At 40.5% G+C, this 22,224-nt stretch overlaps 1 protein-coding gene across 1 annotated transcript in view; it reads right to left on the bottom strand.

Moving 5' to 3' along the window:
• Positions 1-22,224, bottom strand: part of SLC2A12 (solute carrier family 2 member 12) — a 56,591-nt gene that overhangs the window by 10,959 nt on the left and 23,408 nt on the right. The window contains exons 3-4 of the mRNA XM_067702039.1: positions 5,664-5,786; positions 1,862-1,994 (exon numbers count right to left, since the gene is read on the bottom strand). Coding sequence (XP_067558140.1) covers positions 1,862-1,994; positions 5,664-5,786 — 256 coding nt within the window. The remainder of the gene's footprint in view (positions 1-1,861; positions 1,995-5,663; positions 5,787-22,224) is intronic.

Below are 22,224 nucleotides of genomic sequence, written 5' to 3'. Positions count from 1 at the left end.
CTTTATAACCTACTTAATGAAGGAAGTGAAATCACTGGAGTTTTAGCTAAGGCAATATAAAAAGAAAATGGGGGGAATTCCCTGGCAGTCCAGTGGTTAGGGCTCCCCATGTCCACTGCAAGGGTCACAGGTTCGATCCCTGGTCAGGAAACTAAGATCCTGCATGCCCTGTGGCGTGACCAAAAAAAAAAAAAAAGTGGGATTAGAAAATATTGATGATCCTGGTGAAAGGAATACTATCAGGGCTAGGGTTACTCAAGGCTTTGAAGATGAGGATTTGCATTGGCCCTTAAGGCATAAGGCTATAGGGTTAACTCTTCAAAGATAACTCTCATGTTACAGTTTACAGATGAATGCACTGTGTTATCAAGGTCTGAGGCTGTTAGTTATTTGAATCATGTATGTGTAATTAATTGTCGTTCAGTTTCTGTGCTCTCCAAGAAATCCAATTATTTGACTTCAACTTGAATAGAGCCAGGCAATGCTCTGGCCAGGCCAAGGAGATAGCCGGCTTTCCTGACAATTATATTTCTCTTTGTAAATGAATACTTTTCATTTTCATTGAAGGCTTTCAAAATAGGACCTTATCAGCATCAAAAATTATCCCTACAGTTGACATTTACCTTGAGTTAAGAGAAAAGTTTTTCTGCTTACTAAAATGAAATGTCTTTAAAATGTAAACCTTTTTTTTTTTTTTTGGCCACCCCTCTCGGCTTGTGAGATCTTAGTTCCCTGACCAGGTATTGAACCCGGGCCCTGACAGTGAGAGTGCCAAGTCCTAACCACTGGACCGCCAGGGAATTCCCTGTAAACCATTTTAAAGTATATAAGGTACAAAGTAAAAAACATCCATATTCCTACTTACTTCATACCCTAATAATAATAAAAAAATATTATATAATACTAATAAGCCAGGATTAAGAGCTCAGTCTATATATTTGTACACATACCTACCATCAATTCTCCTATCAGCTTTACCCTTCCTTCAGACAAAAGCTGAAGAACCGCTATGCCCACAATTTCTGTAGCCATCGTACATTTCTCTCTACTGTAATGAAAGTTGTTTTAGAAGAAAGGCACAAACTGTAATTATGTAGTTTCCTCCTGTTATATTAAAGTCCACGAACAAGTATCCCTACATTTTTGGGCAGAATGATTAAATCCTAGGAAGAGCAACAAGTTCCCCTTCATTCCTGGCCCCTGTGCATCCTCTCCTCCCCCAGGCCACAGTTTCGACAGTCAGAGCTGTGAGACCTGCTCCTAAAGAAGAGGGGAGTATTCTCCAGGCCACTGCTACGTCAAATTGTTCAAGCAGTCTCTCCCTATGAATTTTATTTAACCAGTGTTCTAACTGCCTATTCATGTAGGAAACTCTTTATCTTTCTTAGTGCACTTTGTGCCATATTTGGAATAATTGTAGACATTTAAGCCCAAGAGTTTTCCTGGTAACCTTAGCCTTAACAAGTGTTTAGGGCTTAGAGACCTACAAGTGTGATAGAGGTGGAAGGCTGAAGCCCACGGTGCTAGCACAAGGCAAGCATGACATTCCAGGACCACCTGAAACCCCAAGCAACTCCCACCCACTGTGTGGAAAACCAGAGATGGGCGAGGTTCTTCAATCATTACTGAAAAGAGCTTTGAAAGTTTCACTTGTTAGAAAGCTCTGCTTATTCTAATTCCTTAGCTGAATTAGCCAAATTAAACGCATGGCAGAGAAACTCGAATTATGCTTTGAGATATGGTTTCTCCACCAAAGGGAATATCCTAAAAAATTTCAGATATTATTATTATTCCACTGTATATAAAAGCTGAAGTTTTGATCAAAGAGTGTTGTTTGGAGAGCAGTGCACATAATACTCACTCTTTTGCCAGCTCCATTGATATTTGTTCCAAAGAGCATCCCTTTGTTTCGGGTATAAACACAACAACAAAAACCAGAGATGCTAGACTCATAATTGTATATATAAAGCACACACATGGCAGGCCAATGAGATCTAGAGAGGACAAAAGAAATTGGTTAGAGATGCATTTTGTGTTGCTTTCATCCCATTTGTGGACAGCTGCTTCTTACAGCATATATGAAAACATATGTATTTTCAAACATGCTGGTTGTACCCAGGGAAATAGCAATCACAAATTAAAAATATAGCCAGCCTCTGAAAGTTTCATTTTCACAAACAACCCCAGCTTTCTTGGTAAAGTGAATAGCAGTCTTGTAAATATCACAGTTTAAACCCAATGCCATCTTCTTGGTGAACATAATACTTTTCGTCTTCAAAATGGTAATAGAGGGCTTCCCTGGTGGCGCAGTGGTTGAGAGTCCGCCCGCGATGCGGGGGACACGGGTTCGTGCACCGGTCCGGGAGGATCCCACGTGCCGCGGAGCGGCTTGGCCCGTGAGCCATGGCCGCTGGGCCTGCGCGTCCGCAGCCTGTGCTCTGCAGCGGGAGAGGCCACAACAGTGAGAGGCCCGTGTACCGCAAAAAAAAACACCCAAAAACCAAAAACAAACAAAATGGTAATAGAAATGCTCATTGCCAAAAAAAAAAAAAAAAAACCTCAAACAACACAGAAACACATAAAACAGGAGGTAAACTATCTCCTCTCTCCTCACCCTCTACCATTCCTCTCTTGGGAATCCCCGCCATAGCAGTTTGGTTTCTACTTGGTAGACATTTTTAAAGACCTATTTATACAGATGGACTCTTCTTGGAATGAGCTCCCCCTTCTTTTCTCTGATTTGAATAAATCGTTTCCTGTTGGCAATATTTCATCATTTTAGTAGCTGGCAGTATTTGTAATACTGCTTCCTGGATTTAGAGAAAAAAAGTGATAATGGTTCGAATGAAAGGCATTGACTTGCTAAGATGCATCAGCAAGAAGCAGGACCCTCCAGGTTCTGATGGATCTCACCTGCCAACCTAGTTTTCCCTCTGAGCGCTTCTAGCCAGAGGTACAGTCCCTTTGTAGTACTGACCAAGGTCAAGGTATGTTAGCTGGTGAGAGGTGGCCCCCGATGCACTTGAGTCTGCCCTTGCACTGCGGCACCCCAGGCTCAGCGGAAAGTCCAGTGTGGCCAGGAGCAGGGAGGAGGAGGCTGGATTTTTTTGAACACAGGCTCAGACCAGCCACAGACTGAAACAATGCAAATAGCCCTTAGCGGCCACAAATCACAACTGGTCAGTCGGGAACATTGACTGAGCAGTTATGCGGAAGGCATTTGGTAATGCAAAGTGGAAGGAGCTATGCATATTAACCACTTATAGGTCAGCTGTGCTGAGGTGGGGAGAAGCAGAGAGAAGGAACAGCTCTGCAGTCCTTCTGGCAATTTTAATTGCAGTCCGCTCCCTCTGTGCTTTTCTTGGTGCTAACACAGGGTTTTGTCCAAGAGAGTGCTTAATAAAGTGCTTGGAGAATTGGTCCTTCTTTCCTCTCTGGGGCATAAAACCAGAAAATAAAAAGTGGAAAAAAAAAAAAACCCAAAACGTCATCTCAGCAAACTTATATGCTCTTCTGTTTGAGTATTTTCAGTAACAAGGAGCTCATCACTTATCAAAAATGCACACTACATTGTGAGTCAGCCCTGTCTGTTTCAAACATATTCCTCACTCATTCCTAAGCCCAAGCCTACCTTCCGGGAACTTGGGTTCAGAGGTTCTGCTTTGTCCTCTGGATCAGCCTTCCTCATCCCTTCTTCACGAAAATGGCACAAATATTTGAATGCACCTCCATCCCTTGCTGAGCATCCTCTTGTCCAAGTCAAACTCCCAAACTCTTGCAACTGTTCTTCACAGACCATAGGTCACCTGCCATGTTATCCAGGTCGCCCTCCCTTGGTGGGCACACTGCAACCCTCGTCAAATATTTTACTCAGAGCTGAGAGCAATACTGCAGTACATACATTACTGCATAATACAGTATATACTGTATTATGAGCACAGCAGAGTATGTCTGTGTCTCTGGTACACTCTGTTCTTATTGATACAGCTGAAATTGTGCTAAAAGTTGGTGTCCAAGGGCTTGCCACCAAGCAGAACCCTTATATCTTTTACTTGGAAAATTGATTTTTGAAAAGAAGTACAGAATTTCAAACTTAGTCCAATGAAATGTCATTTATAGGTTTGAGCTCATTCCAGAATTTTTTTTTTAATGAGTATGCTTTCCCAACATTTGTTCTAAGAGCCCATGCAGAACTTTTGAATCTTCATCAAGCTCGTCCTATGTATTAGCTATCCTTCCCAGAAATTCGTGTCGTCTTTATTCAACCTTCATCATTTCCATTCTTTCTTTTATATTTCTCCTTCTCCATATAAACAGTAGGTAAGTGTGTGTGTTGTGTGTGTGTGAGAAGGTGAAGAGCACGGGTCTATGTGTGTGATCTAAGCAGGAGACGTACGGTTGATGCAAATGACCAGTTCCTGTGTTTCCTTTCATCTTGGGCTATTTCCAAAAATGTAGGACATAAATATTTTAAAATTTTGTGTAAAAACCCAAACTGTGCTTAATTAATAACTCTAAAAGTTCATTTCCAAAAGTAGATATACTCCAAAAAAAGTCAACAAGATTCAGAAGTACTACATATAGATATATACTTTTTTGACTATACATCCACTTTTGAAATGGTATCAATATATATTATCTCTGTATTATAGATACTATTTAATATTTATGCATTATATATATACATATAAAAGGAAGGGATGAAAACTCAGCTCATTGGTCAGTTTTGGAGGATGCTGGGGAACTACCTCATTATTTTGAAAAGTAGAAAATAAAGAGAAAGTTTCAAACATTAATCTTGGCTTTCTTATATGATTCATACTTCGGGGCAGGCAAATAACTAATGAGAAGAAATTTCTCCTTAAGAGAAGTATTGCTGATAAAAAACTTAGTAGGAATAATGAAATGAAGATAACGGATCTGGGAAATGATCCTCAAAGGATGCAGGCATGACAAAGTGGGAGATAAGCACACAGGACATGCCTCTGATGGCAGGACACAGGCCATCACCTGGGAAGGAGTTTGCAAATAAACAAGAAAATCTAAATCTTTGTCAGCCTCTACATCTAAATAGCAGTTTACAGGAAACACAAAGGACAGAGGGTCACGTGATGTGACTACAATCGGCAAATCCAACCCCGGGGAAAACCCTATGAAACAAACGACCCAGTTTCTTCATTAAAAATATAAAGTGTAGGGGGAGGAGAAATGGAGGTGAAACGTACAGATTATGAGACATATCAATTAAGTATTTGGATTGTGATTCAAACAAACTATAAAAAATAATTATGAGACAATTGGAAGGATGTGAACACAGACTGGATACTTGATACCAAGAGACTATTAATAGTATAATATTTTTAGGTGTGATAAGGATGTTGAAGTTATAGTGTTTAAATGTCTTATCTTTTAGAGGTCCCTGCTGAAATTTTAGAGACAAAATGACATGTTTGGACAATGACTCCAAATAATTTGGGGGGCAGAGCAGGTGGGGTCATAAATGAAGACTGATAAAGTTTTAAATTGGGTGGTCAGTACATCAGGTTCACTACCATTCTCTTTACTTTTGAGTGTGTTGACGAGAAAATGTTTTTCAGGCGAGTGTGTTTCCCTAAGATTTGTCCTAAGAGCACAAAAGGCGTTAGAGGAAAGCGAGTTCTTACCTGTCACAGTCAAAAAGGTCAGAGAGATGAGGAGATTGATGCCCCAGTTCATGCTAGAAGTTAGAGCCATGGCTCGTCCTCGAATTCCACCAGGAAAAATCTCACTCAGCACCAGCCAGGGCACTGGAAGACAAGGAAGAGTGGGTGGGGGACAGCAAAGTGATCAAAAAGCCATTGAAGCTGAGGGCCAGCCCACTGACTTCTGCCCTAGTCCCTCGTGATCTGTGGTTGGAGAGCAGGGCCATGTCCTTTTACAGGACGAGGGAGGAGAGAGTGTGCTTCCTCCTCACCTCCAATCAAGTGAGAAGGGATTCAGGAGAAACACTGAGAGAGCTTGACAATGGTCCCTGGAAGTAGAGGGAGGGACATAAAGGGCTGGTAGGGGACACTGGCCTGAGACACGCAAACAGAAAGGGCAGTGGCTAGGGCCATCTGCCCACGACAAGGGGCAGCTATGAGCCTCAGTGCCAGAACCCGGATCTATCTGCTTTCCTCTGGACCCTTACCTGTAACCTCCTCTGCCCCCGACCTTTGCCAAGTCCAACATCATAGCTACGGAGTGGGTAGGAAGTAGAGCCAGGAGGGCGGAGGAAGGAGGCTGGCTCCTCTCCCCTCCCCCACTTGGGCTTCCTGGCCTGTGGCAAGCTGGGTGGAGAGAAGCTCTCAATTAGACAGAGCTCCAGGATTCGGTGTTACGCCAGGCCAAACATTTGACTTTCTGAAAGGAGACGACTCTTGGCACGAAAACTGATCAGAGGACTTTTTATGATCTGAGAGTGACACAAAACATTATAGGACCTGCCTGACGGGATTAGAAAGGGCAGCAGAGGAGCAAATTAACTTGTCTTCTGCTCACAGCCTATCAAATCCAGTTTGCCGAATAGCTACCAGTTCTTCCAATGGGCTGAGACCTTTACAAACCTTATCTCATTTGATCCTCGCTGAATTCCTACCAGATAGGAACTATATCGCTCTCCCTCTTTTATAGAAGAGGAAATGGAGGCTTAAAGGAGTTCATAATTTGCCAAGGTCCCAGAGCTCAGAGGTGGCAGCAGAGGTGGCGCTGAGCCTGGGCAGCCTCTGGAACTCATGCTTCTTCATCTTGGTGCTCTCTTGGGGGTGGCTCAATAAATATTCGTTAATGAATACATAAATGTGGAGTATCAGCACCTCTGATTCTGAGGAAAGAAGGGCTTAGGAGCTGTCCCAGCCCTGCTCCCTGCTGGCTAAGTCACATTGTGTTGCAAAGCCGGTGTTCAGATACAGACCAGATGCATCTTCTTGCCCGAGAGGAGGCGGTGTGAGGGAAGAAGCGAGAGGCTAGGGAGCGGCCCCCCGCCAGCAACCACCTGGGCTGCCAGGGCCAGCCAGAATCCTGGAGCAGTCACCTGTGTCTCTGATTGAAAAGTCACCTCTCACGACAAGGTCATGCTCTGTAGAGAAAACACCTGCTCCGAGTAAATGTGCTGTTTTAAAGTAAGAAAAATATTTAAATTATACAAGAGGGCTGGAAACACATTTTTTTTCTTGATTATCTTCTCCAAGTGAATCTACGTAGGGCGGGGGCGAGAACCGTAACCAAAGGAACATGATTATTATTGTTCTAATTAATAGGGAATTCAAAAATAACATTCCAGATCCCTCCCCTCCACTCTTTCCCCCAGAAGACCTTCACTAGATTCTTGCAGATTATATCCTTGGAGACGGGTGCAAAGCTCAGGTAACCTTGCCTTGAGGTTTGCAAGACAGGGGATCTGGATCTGAGTAGAATGACAGCTGCATAATTCTGGTGAAGCCTTTGTAATGACCTGTCCTTGGGCAAATACAAGATGAAAGTATGTAAGTCCACTCTGTTGAAGATAAATGATCTATGCTGCAAGCCAATCCCCCAGGCCCCTTCCTGCCTTGGGTATTTGGTGAGGGTAGGGGTGGAGCAGAGCGTTCCTTATGGTCTTTTGCTCTAGCAGCCGTGAGGAAAAGGTGGGGGAATGGACATGCTGATTTTCTTTGACAAGAGTTAGCACTGGTTTTCTTGATCTACTTCCATCCCCACTTCATCACCTCTGATATACCCTACTTCCCCTCCCCACCTTGCATCATGATGGCTTCTTGGAATTATTTGGTGGGGTTTGGGGAAAATCCTTTCCACGCTGTCCTCAGATGAGAATGAGTTGATCCTGCTGTTACAGAGAGTGGTGGATCTTACCGACAAGAAGATGGGACAGTTGCACAAAGCACTAGTTATAAGTGCTCAGTCTGAACTGTCGAGGGCTCACCTAAAAGCACCCAGCAACCACACTGAGGCCTGTCCTAGGCACGCATTCAGTGCAGCAGCTGAGCCAAGTTCTTGGGCAGTTTAACCAGTCAGTGAGCAATGAACTGAATACTGAAAAACAGACTTCCGTCAGTCTCTGATGGGCCCTGTTGTCAGGCAAAACTTACACCTGACATTTCCAAAAGTAATATATCATTGCTGAATGCGACTACTTCTTTTTTGATCTAGTGGAGAAAATTCAAGAATCGATGCCTTGGTTTTTGTAATATTGACAAACTGGATGTTGCAACAATTGACAAAGGTTTTGACAAGGATGGTTCAACACCCCCAATATGGAACCTGTCAAGTCAAAAATAAGGAGAGTAAATAATTAATAAATATTTGTAAATTAATTAAATTAATTAATTAATAAATAATAATGTTAAAATAATTTTAACAATGATCTCAGAACCATAAAAATCGCAGGTTATCAGATCCAGAGAGTGTGAAATAAAAATCTGAAAGTGGAACTTGCAGCAAGATAGAATTTACTGAGAGGGTAAAGTCTTTCCATGGAAGACTTAGGAGCAAGATGGTGCCAGAATCTTATAGGCCTCCATGTTGCCTGAAAAAGGGCTGTGAGCACCCAAAGCAGAAGGAATGGAGAAGCTCTTTCAATTCATAAGTAAAGAGCAAAGAGGTATAAATCATCACATGCGGATATATATTGGTATTCAATAATAACAGGTGGAAGTTTTTTTGTTGTTGTTTGAATCCCTAATGTTTTTCCAATGAGATGGCCTAATTTCTCTCCAACAAAAATCAAGCTATTGTCACATGCCACAGTAAAATGGTGGCTCTCTCTGGCTGTCCTCATTATCCCCTTCCCTGATGACAGGCCCACAGGGGGTGCTTTGCGCTATCTGCTCGTGAGGAATCCACAGAGTAGTCAGAGATATAATAACTCTTCTACAGTGAATGAAGCTACTCACTGCAGCTTAGCAGGCCCTGCAACAATTCTCCTCGATGCCTGTTATTTCACCTTTAACCCCATTATTCCAGGCCCACCTCAGCAATATGTACTTGTGTAAATGTCAGAGTCTGCACGTGTCTTTAAAGTCTTCTCTAGGTTACAAGGGTTGAGGAAATTTTGGTCTTGCTGGGAGCTAATTGTCCACAAATATTGAACCTCATATTTCACATGGCATTAAATCACCAGGGCTGCCCATCAGAACTTGCCTGATCCAGATGAGATCTGCAGAGTTTATGGCTGTACAGAGTGTCATAAAAAGACCATGAAGGACAAATACGTTGAAATGTCTTTGTTTGCAATGGAGGACATGAACTTGAATGAATAGGGCCAATCAGTGGAAATGGCTGAGCTCTGTCGCATATCAACAGCCACACTTAGCTCCTCCCTCCTCCATATTTCAGCCACTGCTGAACATTTTTTTCCACTGAGGCTGTCATTTCTCTCCCTGTGCTTTCAGATTCAACCCCCGCAGCATTTCAGGCATGCTTTCCATTTGGCCTGAGCATTTTCTGAACCACCTGGCATGGCAGCCTCAGGTTTGAAAGACTCATGGAGGCCTTGAAACTCTTACCAGGGAACTCCTAGTAACTTTGGAGGAAGTTCTACACTTAGGCTGCAGAGTTCTCAACAACTTGATGGAGCCAGTGTCCTATACTTTGTAGGAGTGAAGCCAGTTAAATTATGGCCCCATAAGTTCCTTGAGTGGGAAAGTCTTGTCCTTTAAAAATATACTCCACCGTAGGCCACCATCTCCAATATCATCAGTGATACTGTAGCTTTACTTTATTTTTATTTTTTGTATTCTCCCTTTTCTCAGTCTCTCTGAGTTTTGCTTACTCCTGGCCTCTTTTAAAATACTTTTTTTCAAGAATATGATCTTGGATTACTTAACAGGAAAACAATGAAATAAAACCTCAATGTTCCCAATCTTTCTATCTTAATGATTTCTAGTCAGAATCAACCGAAATGATTTCTTAAAATATTTTTTAGGAAATTGGATTAAATGAAATAACCCTTAATAAAAAATGCCAGAGTTAAAAATGGAACCCTTTTGTGATCAGGTACTAATTGGGAATAAGAACGGTGGCAGTGGTCTCCAAACTTTCTTGCTTGTGTAGCCTTTAAAATAATTAGAAAAACTAAGTACTTTCTTTCATTTATAAATCAACATCTAACATTTTTTTACCATAAATTTAAATGACAGCAAAAGATGCAATTTCTGTGGTATTTTTAAACTCTATATTTACAGTAGAGAATAATTATATCACTCAAGTATTTCCAGTGGAATTTAAATACAATACCTATTTGATACTCATCTTCATCCATTTAAAAATATAACAATAAGGCATTTAACATAAAGTTGACATCATTTTCAAGTAGATGAAATGTGGGGGATTTCCTTGGCGGTCCAGTGGTTAAGACTCCACGCTTTCAATGCAGGGGACGCGGGTTCGATTCCTGGTCAGGGAACTAGGATCCCACATGCCCCGTGGCACAGGCCAAAAAAAAAAAAAAAAAAGGGAGATGAAATGTACTGTTTTCAAGAATAATAAAGATAGATGGGGAGTTGAAAAAGTTTTATAATAGGAGTGTCACTACATTCTTTAAATTAACAACAAAAGTTTGTTGTAATGATATATCAGCTGATAGCTTGATTAGGTCATCCTACAGTTTTGTTGAAAGTAAATTATTAGAAATATCTAGGCTTATGAGAGAATTATTATCTAGTCATTAGAGTCATTTTTCCATACCACACCTACACCAATATTTCCAACTGTCTTTTTCATTAGCGTTCCTAAGGTTTTTATAATTGGGGACATATATCATAATAAGATTTCTGGTGGGTAACAGGTGTGCTTTCTTTTAAGTGGAAGAATAGTTATTACTGGCAAGACAGGGAAGAAGAAATTTTAGGAAACAGACTTTTCCTAAAAATCCAAAAATTGATTTCCTTTGATGTATCATTGAAGGAATATTCCAGAAAGTAGCCTCCAGGATTATGCTTATCCCAATTTGCAGATCACTGAACTAGAGTTCAAAAGGCAAAACAAAAAAGGGAAGGAGATACAAGAAATTAGTCTTTTCTGGTTTACACTATAACTTGAATGTCATGCTTCACATGTAACATTTTATGCTGTGCTTTTTTCATGAATGATGCTTCAGACTCCAATGAGAAAAGTATTAATAGTTTTTAATGTTACAGGTGTTCCTTGGAAAAATGTTTAACATTGTGTTCTGAAAAACAATAAAGTAACAGGTGAATGCTGTGTTTATTAAGATAGTGTTAAAAACTTAGTCTGTTTCTTTAATGTCTTTACTGTCTGATATTTGTAATTTTCAAGGGCATGGGCCTATGATCATAGCGTGGGATGGAGAGGAAAGTTAAACACCGATGTATTATATTATGTGAAGAGTTGCCTTTGGTAATGTTGTAAATGGTGTTACTTCTCTTTGTTTAGCTGTGTTCATGCTACAAAAATGTAGTTTTAGACTCTTTGGTTCTATTAGGTACCACTGTGCATCATTTAACTCCAAAGAGGAGAGTGAGATTTAATTAGCTAAGGCACATATTTCTTTAAGTTTTTCCTCTTGCTTGGGTGCAAATTTAGTATAAAACCATTCAGATACTATTATTTGTTTACTTTGCATTATTGCAATGACTAACACCAGAGGACCATATAAATCACCACTTTAATCAAACAAAATAACTTTTAACTTAATTAACTGGAAAAAAAAGGAACAGTATTGGTGTGAATATTGATGATAACTGAAATGTAAGATTTAAAAGGAAAAAAAAAGATTTGAAAGATATTAAAGGTAGACACAATTAACACAAACCCATTGTGTGAATACGATTGTATAATGGCTACATTTGATAATAAAATTCTCCTGTTTAAAGAATAATAATTTAATCAATATGCCTCTTCTCTAAGAGTATGTGATTATCCAAGAAGAATGATAGAAAAAGAGGGTGAGCACTAAAAAGTCTTTGACGGTGATGGTTTGGAATATTAGGGGCCTGGTGTCTAGGAGGAAATATGAAGAATATCAAAATATCTTTGAAAACATTTGATATAATTCTGGTCTGCAACCCTTTGTTCTAAACCCTGTATATCTTAGAGTGAAGCAGCTGAGTAAACTTCCAAATTAGAACCTGCTGTTCCACACCCCTGGAATTGTCATAATTTTTAGCTGTACAAACAACACATAAACAATTGCTTTTGGAAGAGCTGGAGATATTTAGGTATAAAGTCTAAATTCAAATGTTATGGCAGATGAGTCATATGCTTCCTACTGATAACCATCCTCCAAAAGACTGGTTAAACTCCATAAAACCGAACAAAACAAAAAGCTAGGCTCTACAATCTTTGTACCTTAAGAAGTTCTAATTTCTTGTTTTAAACAGAAAATTGGCCTTTTCAGAGTGTTTGAGTTGAAAGACGATTTTTCATGGGTCTCGCATTTCAGCATGTCTCATGAGAAAAAGCACCAATTTTGTTCCAGGCTGTCTTTCTAAGGATGTTCATAAAACAAACAACCTTGGAAGACAGAGTGTCCCCTCTAGAGCAAAGTTTTGTTTACTATCCAGTAAATTAAAGATAATGTCTCCCTCCAGGGGAAAAATCAGGCTGGCTTACTGTCTATTATAAAAGATTTGGGTTCCCTAAGCTTGGGGTTCCTCTCCTCTAAAATAACCCAGTCTAGGTATAGGTGTCACCTGGCCTGGTTCATAATGCCCTGTGGGTATTGGGGCCTGGGGAATTTGTGCAAATGCTGGTAGTCTGGCTATGGCTATTGCTATGAATAATAAACTGTCCTTTGTCTCTGACCAAGGAGTCTTGTGTCTTTGTCAAAATCCATGAAACTGAGGCTAATTGTAAGCTTGCGAGTGGGCTCAAATATCAGCCAGTTTACAGTTCTTGAGAGTTTGATTACTTGTGGCTATGGTAGGATTTTTCTACAAAGATCTTTTATTGCTATTATTAACTTTAGACTTCCAGCTTACATCTGAGAAATTTAACGTGATTGTTAAGCCTGAGATAATCCACTGAAATATTTCTATAAGCTCTAACACTAATTAAGTAAACAAATTCCAGGCTCAGACTTCTACATATTTCTCTTAGGAAAACCAGGAAGGAGTTGTCTCAAATCTTTTTTGGAAAGAGTTAAGTTCTAAAACATTCAATTACTAAACCAAGGTAGGAATTATTATCCCATGATATGACTAATCTCAATCTCTCTCTCTTTTTTTTTTTTTTTTTTCCCACTCCAGGGGAAAGGTTGAATCTTGTATTTGGAGCAAATATGGAAATTTGGAAATGAATATTTTGGCTAACACCATACATTTTTTTAAATGGCCTTAATTTTAGTAAATTTAAAACATGAAACTTCTTTAGTCATCAAATGAATTAGAGGTGGCCACACATCCTCAGTTGAATAGTTTTACTCAGATATAACTTTTGGTCAAATGTGCATGGGGTTCCCCACAAACCACTTTTATTTCTGATGGCCTAGATATTGACACAGATTCATACTAGAGAAGATCAGGATATGTCAACCCTAGACTAGAGAGACAGTTCCCCTTCATCACAGAAGCTGAGAGAGTTCCAGAAACTTTTTTTGACTCATCTAACAAATATTTCTTGAGCCCCTATTGTGGGCCAGGCCCTAGGTTAGGCTCAAGGAAACAACAATGAACAAGCCAAAGTTTGTGTGCACACAGGACACAGAGTCTAAATTAGTTGCACCAACTTAGAAGAATGGACAGTTGGGTGTTTCTCAACCTAAATCACACCTTTCACCTTTCGCCAAAGACTCAGAATTTTCTGTAACACCCGTCTGATAACCTAGAAAACTCTCTTGACTGTAGGTAATGCAGAAATGAACCATATTTCAAGCAACACATGTATTTTCTTTAGTCTTGACCTAACTGGAATGGTGTGCATAGAAGGGAGGTGAGGAGGACCATGGCATCATAATTCAATATGTGGCTATGGAGCATCTGCTGTGTCTCCTGATGTGCCTTAAGCAAAATGACTGCTGGGGTCAGTGCTGGCCTTACCAAAACTATACATCTCTTGTCTAGACTACGGCCAGATATTTTAAAATAGCACTAATGACTAAGTGTATTGAGTCCATGCCACACACCAGGCACTACACTAGGTACACGTCATACAAATGGCTTTGTTCAACCCCACAGTTACACTGTGAGGTGGATCAGGAAGCTGAAGCCTAGGGAGATGGATTCACCTGCCTGGAGTCCTACACTGTAGAGCAGTGATTCAAGGTCAGGCAGCCTAATGCCAAAGCGTAGTCTGAATTCACACACTGTTGTATAGCCTCCACAGGCTTTCTGCTCTTCTCCTAAACCTCCAAGCTCATGTCTCCCTTAAGGCCACTTGATGTTATCCCTGATCCTTCTTGATTTTTCTTCATCACTCTTACCTCCACCTAAATGTTGACACTTCTCTCCTCCTGAAGTTGTATTATACATGTATTCATTTTCTGGCTTATTGCCTGTCCCCACCACTAGCTCCATTGGGGTGAGGTGTGGCTCTCACTCATCCATCCCTAAATCACCAGCAATGGGTACCATGCCCAGTGGGTTGTGGTGAGCAATCCACACGTGCTGGACAAGTAAGTGAGCAGATGAATCCCTACCACTGTCTCCCTCTCTCTTCTCTTCGTAATCACTCTAAGATGCTTTCTTGATGGAACTCCTGCCTATTTGGTAGAAGAGATTGGGGGAGGTGATTTGCTGTCACCTGTCATTCAGTCTTCAGTGTAAAGTTCCGCTTGAACTTGTGAATACAAAGGCAGTTAAAGGATGACAGTCATAGCCTCATTACAGAACTTAATATGTGACCTTGGACAAATTCCTCCCATCTGCTCTAATGAAAAGATATTAGTCATGAGATGGAAGAGGAGTTTAATTAATTTATGGACATAGGAATTTTTGGATTTAAAAAAAGCCCTAATAATTGTTCTTTTTAATTAATTAATTTATTTTTATTATTTATTTTTTATACAGCAGGTTCTTATCTATTTTATACATATTAGTGTATACATGTCAATCCCAATCTCCCAATTCATCCCTCCACCACCCCACTCCCCTTTCCCCCCTTGGTGTCCATACGTTTGTTCTCTACATCTGTGTCTCAATTTCTGCCTTGCAAACCGATTCATCTGTACCATTTTTCTAGATTCCACATATATGCGTTAATATACATATTTGTTTTTCTCTTTCTGACTTACTTCACTCTGTATGACAGTCTCTAGGTCCATCCACGTCTCTACAAATGGCCCAATTTCATTCCGTTTTATAAAAGCCCTAATAATTGTTGTGAAAAGAACAGTCACACACATTTTTCTGAGTTACAGAGACTGTTCTAAGGAGGGCAGCTACACAAGTATTACCTCAGATGAACTCATGAAATAATAACTTTACGCCTTGGGCTTGGGCTTGGGCTCATCTCTGCTTTACTTTTGAAGCCCAAGAAGAAGAGAAATCATTATGTGACTCTATGTCCTCATAATATCAGGACTTTTTGGTTCTACCCTGAAGCTTGAACCACAATAATAAAGTGTTCAGTTATTAGAAGGAGCTAAAATGATCAGGACCACCCCAGAAAGACTGGAAAGTCAAGTTAAGATTTCGAACATATTTTAAAGTGAGAGATGAAGCGTGGAAAACGGAATGTTTCATAAAAATCTCCAATAAAAGCAGTGGGGTATATATTGTGATTTTTATTTGATGGAAGAGTTTTGGTATTAGTTACAGAGAAATGGAGGGCAGAGATTCTTAACCTCGGGCTATGAAACCCTTCAGCCGGCTAGTGAAGCCTACAGATTCCTTCATAGAATAATATTTTAAATGTATAAAATAAAATATATGAGATTACTTGGTACCAAATTTATGCCCCCTCCTGAATTCTAGATTCCAGGGTACCCCTATTTATGCTAAAATCAGGGAAACAGATGACCAGAAAGTAAAATGATGTAGGGCATACACTTTAACCTAAAAATAGAAATACTTTTTGACAAGAGAAACTATGTTGTGATCTAATACAATGAAGGAATGTTGTTCTAAGCCAACACATATTTTAAAAGATTTAATAAAGATGATTTAATCTTGCTTTGATTTTGCTTTGGAACAGCAAGTACTTTTCCCTTTATGCCCCTATTTACACAAAGGATTTGCTTCTATTACAAGTAATAAACTCTCTAAATGAAATACCTGAGCAATAATCGCATCAGGTTAATAAGTTTATAATGCGTTCACGATCTGGTATGAAAATTTGCTCTTAATAAAAATCTTCTTTAAATTCCAACTGGTTCGTGCCAATGCTCTAGAATACAATTTTGGTGACTGAATTGGAATTCTTATGGTATGTTTTCTTTAGAAAAGAAAAAATGAACTGCAGCATGAATATAAACAGAAATGGCTAACTCTTAGCAAGAAAAATAAAGGACAATTATTCAGATCTCTTCTAAAAACCCTAAGAGAATTGACAGTCTCAAGCCACCCACGTGAATTAACTGCTTGTTTTCCTTAGAGGGAATGTTTGGGATTCTGTCTCCGACTGCTTGTCTTCTACCCTCAGGCGTGACTATCCGGATCAGTGCTTGGAACAGCAATTACAAGTTGAAGAAACCGTGAGATGAAGGGTTATTTCCCTTTCCCAAACCCAAACCTCCTTCAGACTGAGATTCTCCATCTCATTAGCATTGCTTTTGTTCTAAGAAACGCTCAAAAAGACTCTCTTCTCCATGTGAAAGCAAAAAGCAAAGGTGTCCAAAAAAAATCTGGGACTACTTTTAGATACTCTGTGTCTAAAAGTAGGAATTAGTGAAAGTCCCAAATAACTCTTTATGACCTGACAAAGAAATGCCCTAAATGCCTCCAACTACTTATTTCTGAGCACTGCTAACTCTCCTGCATCTTTTCTCAGAGGCAAAAACAGAAAGAGATTTTTAAAACTCACACCACCGTTGAGACAGGAGGGAAGGCGGCAAGGCACAACCTTTAAAAGAATGACATAGCTGTTGAGGATATGACAAAAACTGGTTAGAACAGATTATGTACAAGATGGTGGAAGATTTGACTTCCAGAGGACCTTGAGCCTCATTATAAGCTCATTATGAGACACTAGCTATGCTAAATGACATACACACAGGCACCACGACAGTTCCAAAGCCAACCATTAAAGGCCAAAAAGTGGGCCGTGGCCCAATTCCTGGAAATCTCTGTCTCTTCCCCAAAATAGTTGTAATAATCCTCCCACTTGTCAGCCTATGAAATTACCCAGCTCATAAAAACTAACGACCCCATATTTCGGGGCCTCTCGCCTTCTGAGATGGTCCATGCTCTGTCTGTGGAGTGTGTATCTCCCTAAATAAACCTGCTTTCCCACTTAACTTTCAGGGCAGAGTCCTCTTGCCTGCCCTCTTGTATCCTTCACAAGCGTCCTATATTAATAAATCGACTTGCCTATCACTTCGCCTCTCACTGAATTCCTTCTGTGCTGAGACGTAAAGAACCTGAGGTCCATTAAATCCTATGACCAGGTGTGTGGTTTCAGCTGGGAGATTGTGGGTTTGAGTCCCCGCCTAAGCCAGAAATTTTGGGTTCAAGTCCCAACTGAAGTGCAGCTGGATTCGAGTCCCACCTGAAGGAGTGAGATTAGAAGATTGTGGGTTCGAGTCTCAAACTGAGGTGTGTGGTTTCAAAGTGATGGATTGTTTTGCAAAAACATGATGGTTTCAGGAGGAACAGGCGCTTCTGTGGCAACCTAGTGTTCCCAGCTTTCCTGGTACTTAGCCTACCCACTAGATAGCTTGACACAGATAAAGAAGCACACTTCAAGATTTTTCCTGTATATTCACCTTAGTTTTAAAGTTCTTCTTTCCCTCTCCTCCTTAGAAACATAAATGTACCCCTGCATGGTTTTCAAACAGATATATACAGTGCTGACTTAAAGGAACAGAAGGAAAAAATGTGAGATGTCGTGTCTTCCCTCAAAGAGCTTACAATCCAGTAACCACATTCTGGTTAATAAACCAAACAAGCATACAAAAGCAGTACACTATATCATTAAGGACTAAGTTGTATTATCACGTGGTAACTTCCATTTACATCACACACTGTAACATCCAAAACACTTGCGCATGCATTAGTTCCCTTGATGCTCACCTATACTCTGTGAGATAAGACAGGTATTATTATGCCCAATTCATGGATTTAGAGAGCGCTTCAGAGAAAATAAATGACTTAAAAACATATAACCAGTAGGCAGAAGAACTGAGATTAGAGCCTAGGTTTTGTGATTTTAAATTCAGGCTCTTTGTAGCCCAGAACTGAACTAATCTACACTAGAAATAACTAGTAGTTCATACAAATAAAGACCTTGAAGAAATGGAGTGAATTCATAAAAGAGATAAGACTTTCACTGAGCTTTCAAGATAGGAGGGACTTGGGTAGAGTAGGGGGGAAGGAAAAGAGGCCACAACAGATGCTTTCTGTCTCTTGACCTGGGTGGGGAGCAATGGGAAATAAAAATGCCCAGAGAGGCAAAGCATTGCCTCATGTCACAACGCCATGGGGCATCATTCTCCTTATATCCCATGTGGAATCTATATGTGTTTCTATATGAATGGTAGCCCTGAAAGAAAACTCCACAGACTACGATATAAATGGTGCCCCTTGGAGTTGTGCAGACACTCTGATGGAGTTGGGTGGGATGATGGAGAACCTTGAAAATCACACATCTTTTCCCTCCAGGATGAGTGATATAGTCATAGAAAGAGCATGGAATTCGGCTTCAGATGTCCAGAGTTCTAGTCCTAAATCTGTGTGATCTCAATCTCTGAGAGTTTCTTGTTTCTTTTCTCTAAAAGGAAAATGTAGGACTAGGTCATTTCTAATCTTTTCATCTTGAAAGGCATTTGGTTCTTCTGATATGGAAGAAAGTGGGAAGCCGTGGAAGATTTGAGAGCTGTGGTGACATGGGGAACATGATTACTTAGGGAATACTTGGTATGGAGGATGGTTGGGTGTGGGAAAGGCCTAGAAGGGGAAAGAACCACAGGAAGGGTCTCCCAGTAATCTAGGGATGAGACTGAAAGGGGTAGACTAGGATGGCAGAAGTGGGAAGGAAAAATGAACACAGGAACCCTTTGTGAGGGAAAATCCAAGAGCCTTTATTTGGTCATTGACTGGATTGGGAAACGGGCCCAGAGCGTCAGACCTGAGTGACTGGCAGAGTGACTACCCCATGGAAGAGAAAGACAAGTCCCCTTGACATGAGGGGAATAAGAATTCAGCCTCAGCTTCTTTGTGTTCAGCTGACGGTGAAGCATCAAAATGGAAAAGTTCAGCAACCGTTGGGAAAAAGGGAACAAGAAGTCACGTGAGGCAACGGAACTGGAGATACGTGACAGTGGTCAGCTCAAGGGAGACAGTTAACATTCCTGAGAAAATAAATATGAAAGCTTTTATCATGCATTAGCAAAAGAGTGTCTTTTGGTTTTACAGCTAAAGAAACAAAAGCCAAGAGACAGTAATGAAATGACCTCATGGCTTCTTTAGAACTAGATGGAATGGAAGCTAGTCATATGGTTTAACAAGTAATATTTTAATGAAAAGAAATCAATGTCTATCACAGAAACTGAAGACAGAATACAGAGGCTTTGACCTTCTGAAATATTTCTTTCCAGATTCTCATCTATTCTCTTAGTCAAGTTTATCACTCTGGCCATTTTGTACTGTGTCAGTTTAGCTAAGCTGGAACTACATTTCCTTCTCTGTGTAGTTCTGGGTAAGGGTTGCCCAGAAGAGAAGTTTGCCTGAGACTTGGAAGGCTAAAGTGACACTCAGCCCTGTGCTTGGGGGGTTGGTGCCCTGGACATCAGTGCAGACTGTACACATTGTTGTGATCTGCTGGTTCTCCTTGTTGGCATGGGGAGCAGCCAGTGCACCCAGATCCCCTCCTCCAACTTCTCCAAGTACCAGGCCAGGCACATGGGCAGGACTCTGTGGAGAAGGACATCAGTTTTTCTGCAGGTGGCCTGCGTCATCAGAGTTGACATGGGAGACAGATGTGGGTTCCAGGTTCTTCTTATGGATTCCAGTTTGCCCTAGCAGTGTCCCTTGTCTTTGCTGCCCCCTGCTCTGCATCCAGCTTTTCCTCCCACCTGCCCTGCTGACCTGCAGAGACTTCAGGCTGCAACCAGATGCAGAAGCCACAGGCTTCACAGACTCCACCGGCTTTTCTTGGCGGCCCTGATTAGTGACTTTCTCCTTTGCCTCTAACCGTCCCCTACCAGACCTTTGCTTGCTCAGCAGCTCTCACAGTTATGCAATGTCTAATCCCTGTAGAGAATTCCTTATCTCATATCACTCACAGCAGTTCTGCTTTTCTGCTAGGACTGCTCACACTGTCTTCTCATCCAGGCCTTTCAATACCTAGCCTCCCTTTAATTGACTGTACTTTGTGCATTTCACTTATTCTCAAGGGATCATTAGCTATCAGAAAAGGGTGATGAAATTTTTTTTTTTTCTGTACGCGGGCCTCTCACTGTCGTGGCCTCTCCCGTTGCGGAGCACAGGCTCCGGACGCGCAGGCTCAGCAGCCATGGCTCACGGGCCCAGCCGCTCCGCGGCATGTGGGATCCTCCCGGACCGGGGCACGAACCCGTGTCCCCTGCATCGGCAGGCGGACTCTCAACCACTGCGCCACCAGGGAAGCCCGGGTGATGAAATTTTAAACTTCATCTTAATATCTCTAAATAGGCATCACGATAGACTGGGAACCAATATTAAACCATGGCGTCTGGGGACATTATCTATAGGCTTCTAGTGCCTGGGCTGGAAGCCTCCACAGTACTCAGAACTACCCAGCTCTGTTAACAGAAAGAAAGAAACTGCTATCTTGTTTAAGCCACTGTTATTTTGGCCTTTATTATAGCTGAGCTTGAATTCCAACCAATATACACACTAAACATTATCTCAATCAAGTTTAGTTATTCAAGTAAATGCACATCAAAAACTTCTGCATTCTCATCATTATTTTCCTTCTCTTTTATCCTGTAGCTCAGCCTTATAAAAACTGTTCATGCTCGCTTAGCTAGCAGAGCTTCAGAAAAAGAGAGACTGTCTCTATCCTGCATAAAATGCAGTGGCCCATTAATAGCCTCATGTGATGGACAATAATACACTATTTTCATTCATTCTTTTTTCTAATATATCTTCAAGGAGAGGACTGAACTGACAATTAACAGTTACTATCAAGACCAACACAGTTCTGCCTATTCTTGTCTTGGCCATTTCAGAAGACAAGAGATGTTTTCATGAGAGCAAGTCACTTAACTTCTCTGAGATTCAGTGTCGTCATTTATAAAATTTGGTGAATACTTTTCTTCCCAGGCTTGTTGTGAAGGTAAAATGAAGTACTCCAAAATATGTAAAAACTTCCTAGAGCAGTGTTTGACATAATAGGTGCCAATAAATATTAGCTGAATCTAAAGCTTAAATTGTGTATTTTTAAAAATTAGTATAGAATACTATTTAAGGAATTCTAGAAGGTAAATAACAAATAGCCTCCAATAATTTTGTCCAAAATCAGATTGAGCTTCCTGAAAAGGGGAACTCTTGCTCTAATACAATAAAGTATCAAATGGTATGTGAGTGACTGAGGATTTACTGTACTTTTCAATGTGACCCAAAAATTAAAGAGAAGAAGAGTATCATGAGCTCGGGAGGACTCTTACCATGAATAGGTTGGCTCTGGAAGTTTAAGATCAATGTCTCTCTTATTATAATGTGTGTCATGTCATAACCTCTGCCAACCTGAGAGATCCTCTGAATGAAAACAAATAGGACATCCTTTTCTTAATTGATCTGTGATATTTCAAAAGATTGGATCAAGAAAACTGATGCAAAAAAGAAATATTTTTAGTTTTATGATGAATATATAGGGAAAAAAAAGATGTCAGCAAAAGGAATCAATGGAACAATAAATACCACCTGAAGTTTATCAAGTAAGCAAATCTTATTGATATAGAAAGGTTCACAGACAAGGTTAAGTTGATTCCTTGGTACAAGGTAGCACTCGTATCTTGCTCTTCTAATAGACTTTAAAGAGTTTCTGAAAATAACAATTTTTAAAAGGTGCTTACTCAAATTTCATTAACTTTATGTATCAGAATGGCCACATAAGTATTGTTATTGCTGCATGTTATGGCTCCCCAAAATTCATATGTTGAAACCCTAATAC

The sequence above is a fragment of the Pseudorca crassidens genome, chromosome 13, assembly GCF_039906515.1.
Source record: "Pseudorca crassidens isolate mPseCra1 chromosome 13, mPseCra1.hap1, whole genome shotgun sequence".
NCBI lineage: Eukaryota > Metazoa > Chordata > Mammalia > Artiodactyla > Delphinidae > Pseudorca > Pseudorca crassidens.
This window is presented reverse-complemented; position numbering and strand designations above follow the sequence as displayed.